The sequence below is a fragment of the Stomoxys calcitrans genome, chromosome 5, assembly GCF_963082655.1.
Source record: "Stomoxys calcitrans chromosome 5, idStoCalc2.1, whole genome shotgun sequence".
Classification (NCBI taxonomy): Eukaryota; Metazoa; Arthropoda; class Insecta; order Diptera; family Muscidae; genus Stomoxys; species Stomoxys calcitrans.
In genome coordinates, this window is record NC_081556.1 from 6163003 (window position 1) to 6174767 (window position 11765).

Here is an 11765-nt window from a genome sequence, read left to right on the forward strand (position 1 = left end):
CTTTCGAGATGAGCTAAATGATGGAAGATTTTTGTTGCAATCGAAAAAGAAGATATAACACACTAAACACTGTGAGATCCTATGATACTAAACAAATTCGACAACTTGTCACACTAGCTGTTCTTTACCAATGCAGTGCTTGCGTTGTAGCGATGGTTGTTTTATCCATACAACTACAATGATACCATACATCTAATGGCACGAATACATACTTTGTTTCATTTATTATATTAACAATATATTTATATTTAAATTAAATTTATTTTGAAGCAAACTATTAATTATATGTTTTAACAATAAATAAACAATGTCTTATTTTCAAAACAATAATAAGTGTTATTATATCCAGTGTATGCTTAATATTTGCAAAGATATTTCGACATTTTGACTTTTTTTCTATTTAAAAATTACATTTTTAAATAGAGCATACGATGTGCTAAAGGTTTGCCAACCAATTTTCCATATTCTACAATTGCAGCATGATCATCAGACCCAGCAATCTGTAAAAAGTGATAAATGGTAATATTTAAGCAGATGTTGTTGGGTGTGACACCAAACAATACAATTAACAACCATATATTTTACATATATTACAATTATTATAAATAGAACCAACTATTTGAGGAAAGCTTGACAGCTAAATGCCCCACATTCCAATTAAAATAATGTTTATAATTTATTATAAGCCGTATGTATATTAGCTATAGTGGTTAACAGTTAAAAGTTCTTGACTTTCTTTTCGCCTAAAATTAGGCTACATTTTTACATTTTCCAAACCAAAAGAGTTTAATGAAAAATTGTTGTGGGTGTACGAAAATTAGTACAGTAAAATGAATTTTAAATAAAGGATACGAGTTAAGCAGATGGATTTCAAAGAGTCTGTTATAGGTTTGATGATCAAAAAGGTTAATACAAATTTTTGTGGGAGTATGAAAATTAGTAGAACGAAATGATTTTTAAGTAAGAAAAACTTTGAAATAATTAAGCAAAGTGTGCATAGAATTTTTTAATATCCTTAAAAATGGCCTCTCATTTACTACTCCATTGCCTTTACCATACAAATTAATTCAATATGAGGGGGTTTTCACTTTTTAATTGGTTCTTTATATAACATATTTACAGTCTATATACTTCTACTACATTACCTTGTTCCTTATAGCAGCCACCAAGTTCATAGACCTCTGTGTATTATTTTGTTATTTTTGTGCAAGGTAATTAAGGGTGAATTGAATGAAAAATAAGTGTTGTGTGGAGTTAATTTGCCAAACAGTGCATTATTTTCTTTTTTGTAACACATAACCATTTAAATTTAAATCAAGCAATAACTATGAGAAAAATTTGGAAGCTGCTTTGGAGCCGTGAGCACGCATTTGGGTCGTAGACCATGGATGTACCAACAAGAATCGGTACCGTCACATTACACGTGTAAAGACAAGACAAGAGGAAATTGATGTCGGCCTTATAATCTAGGTCACAACTACCAACCGGCGCCATCTAACGTTGCACAGTGGGATGGAATCGAAAAAAAAACAGTAACAAATTTAAAGTTTAGTTACGGTGCAACTTAAGATCGATTCCTTTCCACTGTGCTTTGTTTGACGCCATCTAAATGTTGTTTACATCAGAAGTTCCAATCTTGACTGTTGTCCCATACGCCGATAACGCGAGTCGCTAATGTCACTCATATTGCAAAGCACACCCCTGCACGGGATAACTATGAGCACTAGGGAGGGTCTATTTTTTGTTCATTGTTATCACGAGAAGCTTAGCTGCGATGACATACGATAGATTTTTGCTTCGCGTGCAATCCTTAAATGTTACATGTTTAGCGTGCATTTACTGGGCAAGTTGTGGCTGTTGGGTCGCAGTAGAAATGGCCGGGCGCGTCCACGGGTTGCGGATAGTGGAATGATCCATACGTAGTTGCTGCAATTGCAGTCGCGGACAATCAGCGGTATGGGGCGGAGTGTCTCAGTGAGAGGCCGGGTGGCGCCGGCTCTTGCATAAATACTGAGTGCCTATGATGCTCGATATGACAAGGGGAGTTGTTGGCGCCTTTAAATAACCAATGGCCATGATGTTCGCACGGCGATCGGTCCTTTGGACCGGAACGATGTTGCTCATCTATAGGAGCTAGATGAGGATCGCCACCTCCACATATAGACATGTGGCTACAACAACACACACAGGAAAATCTCAGATATGAAACCATGGGTCTAAAATCGAAATCGATATTCCGGTTTTTTAACGACAAAGTCCATTTATCGAAGAGTATCTTTATTTCGGAGCTATGTATATCGAAATCTTAACGGATTTTAACGAAATTTGGTAGGGTGCAAGAGGTAAGCATGTCCGCCTATGACGCTGAACGCTTGGGTTCGAATCCTGGCGGGATCATCACAAAAAAATTTCAACGGTGGTTATCTCCTCCTAATGCTGGCGACATTTGTGAGGTACTATGCCATGTAAAAACATCTCCCCAAAGAGGTGTCGCACTGCGGCACGCCCTTCGGACTCGGCTATAAAAAGGAGGCTCCATATCATTAAGCATAAAAGTTGAATTGGACAGCACTCATTGATATGTGAGAAGTTTGCCCCTGTTCCTTAATGGACAAGTTTGTTTGTGATGTTTTTTTGTTATGGTACAAAACTTTATCGTAACAAATTTCGTGCAAATCGGTAAAAAAAAATTTGTTCACTACATTCTTATATATGTAAAAATGCCAATATGGCAATATATCTTAATCTGAAAGAATTTTTAAGAAATCCCTAGTTTTCCCTTAGACTAAAAAAATGATTTATTTGAAAGAAATAAAAATTTCAATCGCATTTTACATTTAAAATTTTTTTAGATTGTATGAAAATAATGATTAAACCAATTAATTTTAATTGAATCGTAATAAAAAAAAAATCGGATTCAAATAAAACAAGTAAAATCTTTGTACGTTCGGCCGGCTGGAATCTTATATACCCTCAACCATGGATCGCATTTGTCAAGTTCTGTGATATGGATCGTGCTTGACATGCCGTACAAGTCATAGAAAAATACCACCTCCAAAATTTCAGCCAAATCGAGTAAAAATTGCGCCCTCCCGTAGCTCAGAGTGTCCAATTGGGAGATCGGTTTATATGGTAGTTATATCAGGATATCAACCGATTTAGATAATATTGGGCACAGTTGTTGGAAGTGATACCAACACGACATTTGCAAAATTTCAGCCAAATTGGGTAAGAATTTCGCCGTCTAGTACTCAAGAAGTCATATCAGGAGATCGATTAATATGGTGGCTATATCGTTATAGACTGATTTGGACCATCTTTGGCACAGTTATTGTATTTTTTGCAAAATTTCAAGCGCCTAGCTTTACTCCTTCGAACAGACGTACGGACGGACAGGGCTAGATCGACTTAAAACATCATGAAGTTCAAGAATATATATACTTTATGGGGTCTTAGACGCATTTTTCTAGGTGTTACCAATGGAATGTCGAAATCAGTATGCCCCTATCCTATGGTGGAGGTGACATAAAAATTATTGAACCAATTAATTTTTCAATTGAAAATGAAAAAAAAATTTCAATCACGATTGTTATTGAAAAAAATACGGATTCAACTAAAAAAATGTTTGATTCAATCAATTTTTTAATTGAAAAAGATTTTATTCCAATTACATTTTTAATTGAAAAAAAGTTTCGTAATATTTTAGTTTTGTACAACTCACTCATGGCGAAAATAACAAAACGGCTACGGAGCTCTTCTTAACTCCGGCAAAGAACATGCACTGCGACTTGAACCAATCTCCCCAAGCGAATAAAACTTCAAATAATTCAACCGCGTCAAGTCGGTACATAGACACAGATGACATAGGATAGATCTTTGCTTCGCGTGCGATCCTTGCGTATTACATGTTTAGCGTGCAGTTACTGAGCAAGTTGTGGCTGTTGGATCGGAGGAGAAACGGTCGTTTTTCTGATATTTCGATTTACTAAAAATTTACTCTATTGGAATATATTAGCCAACAACATTAAATTGCATTAGTTCATAACTTTAAAAAACTAATCGCCAATAATAAAAAAATGTTACACATTTTTGTGTAATGAACTAAAAGGACTACTAAAAAGCATTGTTAAGGTGTGTATGATAAGATTAATTTACAATATATTCTATATATATGATTTTATGGAATATTTTAATGTTTTAATGGTGGTATAAAGTCGTGCACATACACTCCCAGGCTAGCAACATATGAATGGCACTAAAAAAAATCAGCAATGCAACATACCTGTCTATATTGACGATACTTGACATAAGAACTTTGGTCTATCATCAGCAAAACCAAATCCATATCGCTTTCCTCAAACTCATTTTCATCTCTGGCAAGAGGATCATCATTGAAACGTTGATATTTATTCGCATCGAGTTTCAATCGAATTTCTACAAACAAATAATTCCGGTTATAATAAAAGATATTAAATTATTTCATAAAGTTATTAACAATACCATCTGATAGTGGATGCCAGGTATAGGCTTCGGGACATAATAAATACGATGCAGATAATTTGCCTTTATAACGCATTTTGGGACAGGAATGTATATAGAATCCCATGTAGTAATACTTAAGAGCAGGCACTTTGCTGGCAAGATCTTGGACCAATTCAATTTCTCTGAAAGAAAAACCAAAAATTATCTCATAATTTTTATACAAAATAATTGAATGCGTATAAGCAACTCACCTTAAAGAGCTATAAGTGCCCAATGAGAGGAAACTATAGTCTGGATCATAAAAGAAATAAACCGAACTAACGCAATAGGGTAAAATATCAATGACCGCCACAGCAATCAACTGATCGTCTAAATAGTATTGTTGATGAAATGAGCCATAACCCAAAGGAGGGCCATCCGAAGGTTTCGTAAGCTATAAGAAAAATTTGTTATTATCCAAAATGAATGGGAATGCCTTAAGGGAATTTATGGAAAAATAAAAAAAAAACCAATTATTCCACCTTCAAGGGTGATCTTTGCAAGAAATCCAAATATTCCTGTTCTGCATTGGGGGGATCCTTGTGTATCAGCGTTTGATATTTCTTATATAGAGCATATGTCATAGGTAGAGTTTTGAAAAACTCTTTACTTTTCACATGTATAAGTTCAAACTGTAAGTAGAGATAAGAAGGGGAAATGTAAAAATTACCTTCAAAGGAGAATTGTAACAAAAGCGTTGCAACTTTTTTGGTTCTAAGCGTTCTGGGTTATCATTGTGAATTGTTAGTTGATATTTACGGTATAAAGCAAAGGCCGTATCCGTGTACATGTTTTTATTGGAAGGTACTAGAACAATCTGCAAAAAGTTGGAAATGGGGCATTTTAAAAGCTAATAATCAAAATAAATATTTTTGAATTATTATAAATAGCCGTACTACAGCCCTCCATAACTGTACTCTGTATATAGGCTTTTAAATATTAATATAAAATATGTATTACAAATTTAAACAGTTCACTGTAGTACTTTGCTCAAAATAGTTGCAAGCCAATGCTTTTTTTATGTGTAATTAACTAGACTTACATTTAACTTATGCTTATCATCGGGCTTCGCGTCATTGAGAAATTCTTTTAAAGATTTCTCCTGACTCTTTGAAGGTTTATTCTCAATAACAGCAGGTAAACCCTTGGCTGCCTGTTTGGCAAGTCGGCGTTCCAAACGCATTTGTTTGGCTTTCTTGCAGGGAGGATTAGCACCATCGGTGGCTGAAAGGAAGGAAATAACATAAGTTTACTTTCAAATTTGATCTATAATGTGGGGCCATCAAAGAAGTACTTACAATTTTTGCTGTTATCAGGGGTTTCATTATTTTGTGTGCTGTTTTTGTCAATCTCCATAGCATTAGTCTTTGGCTTTTGGACACCTGGTTGTTTTTCGTTCGATTTGCCTTTTTCATTAGCTTTGGCAAAAGCTTCCAGATTAATGTTTTTTAAAGGTACATTGGGTGCCTCTACTACATCCCTTATACCACAGCCTTCGTTGTTCATTTCAACCTCCATATTTTCACCATCAGGCTTTTCACTTGTCATTGATGAGTTAAGTTCTTCATCATTTTTGCCTCGCTTGCCATCACGTAAAAATCGGTTCATGCGTTTGATTATTTTTTTATGTGATTTGGATAATTTGAAATTTAATGCATCACATCTGAAAACATAAAAATGCAACATTTTTAATGGTTTAATTTATTAAAATTTAAAATTTTTTACTCACTTTATGGTGTAGTGTGGGCAACAAGTTTTAGTATTGTCCTGTTTGTAGCAATAATGACCACTGCGCCGCCAGCCACGATCTATCAGGTCTTGATAATCTTTCGGAGTCATGGTGTAGGCATGCATACCTTAAATCGGAAAACAGAGGTGGCAAAATAAATTTAAATTATAAAATACGAACGAAGCTTAAGTCACTCTAGTCCCATAGAGAAGGCAGTACTCTATAGTTATCTATAATTCTCAGCATTGGCCGACAATCCCACATTGGAACGCCGTCTTACTGGGAAGAAATTCCGCGATATATGTCAAAAAATGCATCAGTCGCTCGTTTTATACACGCCGGTTGAAAATTCCATGTGAGAATGCCCAATTTCGTGGCGTAGCCCGCGGAACTCGTGATTTTTTGACTTAAAGGTCAACTAACATAAGCGGAGTTTATCGCTAAGCACTAGAGCTGGTGAACTATCGATAATCGTAACATTCGATATTTTCGATAGTTGTAATAATAAATACCGATAGCATCGATACAATCGTTAATTTCCCATCACCTATATTTCAAAGTAAAATGAGAAGTAAAAATGCGCAAATAAAACCAAGGTTTATAAAGTCAGTTGGAAGTCATGAGAGAAATCATTGTACAATATGTTAGCCTAATCGAATGAAAATTGAGTCCTCTATAGGTGCAATGTATCTTAAAATATACAATCAGTGTCGGATTGCTTCCTTTGGAAAAAAATCGGAAAAATATCAATCGGTATTTAGTAAAAAAATTTAATTATGGATAGTGCCATCGATATTTTGCCAGCACTACTAAGCACTTGGAAGTACTGTAACTTAGGTGCTGATTGTTTTTGTAGCCACATATTGCATGTAAAGGTAGCGATCCTCGTCAAGCTTCATAGGTGAGCAAGATTCTTTCGCGACTGCAGTTGCAGCTACTACACATACTTACGAAGTATTCCAATATACGCAAACTGTGGATGCGCCTGCTAGCACTCATCTGAGTTTCCCATGATAATGGTGGGCATTAGGAACATTCCCATAAGTAAGCTTTTTGAAAATCTGCCCAGGAACATTCCATTAAGTAACCTCTTTGGTAACCACTGCTGAAATTTTTTTCTGATGTTCTTGCCACCCAGGCGTTCAGCGTCATAGGCGAAAATACTAACCTCTGCACTACGGTGGCCTCCATGTGGTGCTCAGAGTTAACCCGTACCTGTCAAGTCACTCTCGAAGCCCGTTAGAAGGGATTGTAGGAGCTCATTAACTTTTTTTTTTGTAAAATTTCAGTCACCAGCCTCATAGGAGCCCTATATAGTTATAATACTAATTAATAGAATCAGCAATACAGACTTTAAATGCTAAAAAAATAGATCATGAAACAAAAAACAAGTAAAAAGGCATTAAGTTCGGCCGGACCAAACTTTGGATACCCACCACCAAGGATAAATTAATCATCCTCTTTTATAACAACTCCACTGCCGTATCCATAGTTATACGCAAATGGGGGCTGGTCTGGGTCATATTTGATTCAGAACACAAGAACTCTTATACAAGTCACAGTTTAAGCAAAATCGGGCAACCAATCCGTTTTTAATGGGATAAAGACTAAATTGGAAGATCGGTCTACATGGCGGCTATATTTAATTATATGTTAGTCGGATAACGGGAGGCTTAATACAAACCTCTGTATCAAATTCCAGCGAAATCGGGTAATAAATGCAGCTATTATCGGTTTAAGATCCTTAATCGGCAGATTGGTCTATAGGGCATATAAAGGGTGATTTTTTTGAGGTTAGGATTTTCATGCATTAGTATTTGACAGATCACGTGGGATTTCAGACATGGTGTCAAAGAGAAAGATGCTCAGTATGCTTTGACATTTCATCATGAATAGACTTACTAACGAGCAACGCTTGCAAATCATTGAATTTTATTACCAAAATCAGTGTTCGGTTCGAAATGTGTTCAAATTTTGACAAATTTTGTTCAGCGATGAGGCTCATTTCTGGTTGAATGGCTACGTAAATAAGCAAAATTGCCGCATTTGGAGTGAAGAGCAACCAGAAGCCGTTCAAGAACTGCCAATGCATCCCGAAAAATGCACTGTTTGGTGTGGTTTGTACGCTGGTGGAATCATTGGACCGTATTTTTTCAAAGATGCTGTTGGACGCAACGTTACGGTGAATGAACACATTTCGAACCAAACACTGATTTTGGTAATAAAATTCAATGATTTGCAAGCGTTGCTCGTTAGTAAGTCTATTCATGATGAAATGTCAAAGCATACTGAGCATCTTTCTCTTTGACACCATGTCTGAAATCCCACGTGATCTGTCAAATACTAATGCATGAAAATCCTAACCTCAAAAAAATCACCCTTTATATCTGAATAAAGACCGATCTGAACCTCATTTGAGTCGGATATCGGGCAGATTTAATCAACTCACTATTTCAAATTGCAGCGAAATCGGAAAACGCAAATGCGGCGTTAATGGGCTTAAGACCCTAAATCGGCAGATCGGTCTATATGGCAGCTATATCTAAATATTGTCCGACCTAAGCCATATTTGGTTAAGATATCGGGAGGCTTCAAGCAATTCACTGTTTCATATCTTAGCGAAATTGGATAATAATTGCTGCTTTTATGGGCTTAATAACCTCAATCGGGAGATTGGTCTATATGGCAGATATATCTAAATATTATCGGATCTGGACCATATGACGGAAAGCTTAAAACTACTGCAATGCTTCAATTTTCATCGAAATAGACTAATAAAAGCAGCTTTTATGGGCTCAAGACCCTTAATCGCAGGTCGCTCCATATGGCAGCTATATCTGAATAAAGACCGATTTGAATCATATTTATGTCGAATATCAGGAGGCTTTAATCAACTCACTATTTCAAATTTCAGCGATATCGGATAAAAACGAACGGTGAAAAACGAACATAGTGCCAGTCCTAAGGCAGAATAAGTCTCCCAAAAGAAGTACTACACAGTACTTGTTCTGAATACTTATCGTTTTATTTATTTTAAAATTTGTTTAATGGGAATTTGTGGCAGTTTTTCTCATAAAATTTAAGATTTTGCAATAAAAGACCAACTTTACACACAAACGCAAATAAAGAAATAATTGCATGAATTGAACTAAAAAAAGACATTGGCTGCTGGGGCATCGCTTAAGCACAAAGAATCCCAAGCTTTAATTTTGTAAAAAAAAAGTTGAAACAAAAATTGAAGGCCAGTCATTAACATCAATTTTTTCCCCGTAAACAAATGCAATGCCTGTCCGTCCATCTGGATCCGTGAAAGGTTGGCGCACCTGTTTGTTGAACTACAAAAATATAAAACTCCAACAACAACAATGAATATATAATTTCTCAAAAAACTCATTCTAAGTTTTGCATAAATAATTGTGTATTTGTTGTTGAGTCTTTATTGCAATGGAAGCGATGAAAAAAAAAAACAATTAACTAGTGAATCACTTTCATTACATGCCATAACTTTTGGAATTTCGCTGTGAAATAGAAAATGGCATTTTTCTCTGCCATCTTTCCATGTCGCTTTGGATTGCCCCTTTCTAAACTACAGCAGGTTATCCTGCTTTTCATTCAGCTATCACATTTCTTTTGTTTGGCTAAAGCCGATTTGTTGAAAAATACTTACCACAGCCCATGGAACACTGCACTCCCTTGCAATAGCCGCATTTTGATTTCTGTGGCCCATAATAATCCACAATGGTGAAGTCCATTTTTTTCCGGTGGCGTCTATTCCTTGATGTATATTCTACCTCCTGCTATTTGTCGAGACTGAAGTTCTTGATATCTGCCAAATTCAATGAACATCACCACTATGTAGTGAACATAGCCACAGCAAGAAAAACAGCTGTTAAGTCAAGAACAAACACAATGCAAAGAAGATTGAAATAACAGAGACATTTTTGTGCTCTCAAAATTAGACCGCAAATGTCATGCTTATAGGTGGCAGTAATTGTTTTTTCTCTCAAGCAAGCAGCTATGCCCAAAAAATTAAACATACCAAATTTCCATAAAAAAGAAAAGAAAGAAAGATGCACATATTGGAAGCTGGGACTGCTAAAATCCTATATACGTGCATTACGCCATATCATTTACAGGTAGTGGCAGTTGCCCAACAAAAAATATTGAGTGAACTGCACGTCTTTGAAAGCAGAATTCTGCTTGCGGCATGTTCTTAGATTTGATTTAAATTTACTCCAAGTGTAAAAATGTTAACCTTCTATTACAGAATCCTGATGTAGACCTAAGGTGGAGTTACATACCTCACGCAGCACTTATGCGTACTTACGCGTGCATGTCAGGAAAAAAAAGTTTAAATGGTTGGTTTGTATTGTGTGAGTTACACAACAAGTGCACGCACACATCTGACAGTATAAGTTAACCAACTCTCAACTTTGAACGCGTTTCAGTGTGCAAAACATATGTTTACTGTTAAAAAATTGTTTTGCAGTCCGCAAATTAGAGAAATTATTTTATTAAATTCTTTTTAAACCACATCATTGCCAATTTCCAATGACATTAACTTTAGAAATGACATAAATAAGCTGATTTTTAGAAATTCGTGCGCAGCAAAAGGCGCATGGTATCTAACTCAATCGAAAGAACGCTTGTGGGCGCATTAGATTGCTCTAGTGCGCATGAGTGCTGCGCGTGGTATGTAACTCCAGCTTTAAACCGCATACAATAGGTTAGGTTAGGTTTTTATTTGTTCTTATTTTGGGTTTTAATACCACTGGGAGCACCCCCAAATGGACATGTAGGCCGATAGGGACAATATGGGATTCAAATAAAAGTTACTTGAAAAACTATGCCCCAAACGGTGAGCTAAATACGCATATAAATATTTTTCAAATTTGGACCATGTCAGAAGGGAGCCGCAAATATTTGAGAGTGTAGCAAAGCACGCCGGGTCAGCTAGTTATATATTAAATAAAAATACTGGTATCCAATAAGAAAGTTCTATATTATCACGAACCATGACTTAATGCAACATAAACTTCGCGCTTGCATTCTGGTTCAACTTCCTCGACTCCATTTCTTCTTGTTATATACTTTTTCTCTTGTCATTGAACATGTCGAGATCTTCATGGGTTGTATGATCTTCACCTACGTTTTATCTTCGCGGTAGTATTGAACGATGTCACCATCACCTTCATTGTCCTCTTTTTGCTTCTTCCAGTAACTATTTTTCATGAAGTTGGTCCAACTGTTCGAATTTCATGTCCAACTTGCGGATAAGACATCTTATCCATTCTTCATACAATGCCTTTATTACTCATCGTATTCTACATTTTTTATTTCTTTCCTTCAGTGTAGTCTTAATCAAACCCCTTCGAACCTCAGTTATTTGAAAAAGTCAAATTGAAAAGCTTTAATACTACAAAACAGCCTTTTGTTGTTGTGTGTGTGAGACTGATTTCGTTTCCCGCTCTTATTCATTAATGGGTGAGCGTTGAGTTGATAAGGCAAAAGCTTG

The 11765-nt window shown here is 35.9% G+C and overlaps 1 protein-coding gene across 4 annotated transcripts in view; it reads right to left on the bottom strand.

The window, feature by feature from the left end:
* Positions 1 to 295: 295 nt before the first annotated feature.
* The window catches only part of LOC106095223 (arginyl-tRNA--protein transferase 1), a 48203-nt gene continuing 36733 nt past the window's right edge, over positions 296 to 11765 (bottom strand). Inside the window, exons 1-10 of one of the 4 annotated variants that reach the window (XM_013262474.2) lie at positions 9918 to 10097; positions 6251 to 6377; positions 5820 to 6184; positions 5564 to 5745; positions 5192 to 5338; positions 4734 to 4915; positions 4501 to 4664; positions 4283 to 4434; positions 1146 to 1181; positions 296 to 500 (exon numbers count right to left, since the gene is read on the bottom strand). In XM_013262474.2, coding sequence (XP_013117928.2) covers positions 408 to 500; positions 1146 to 1181; positions 4283 to 4434; positions 4501 to 4664; positions 4734 to 4915; positions 5192 to 5338; positions 5564 to 5745; positions 5820 to 6184; positions 6251 to 6377; positions 9918 to 10002 — 1533 coding nt within the window. In that variant the 5' untranslated portion in view covers positions 10003 to 10097 and the 3' untranslated portion in view covers positions 296 to 407. Of the gene's footprint in view, positions 501 to 1145; positions 1182 to 4282; positions 4435 to 4500; positions 4665 to 4733; positions 4916 to 5003; positions 5154 to 5191; positions 5339 to 5563; positions 5746 to 5819; positions 6185 to 6250; positions 6378 to 9917; positions 10098 to 11765 lie in introns of those variants that run through there. The other 3 variants (XM_013262467.2, XM_013262494.2, XM_013262480.2) reach the window with 3 other exon arrangements.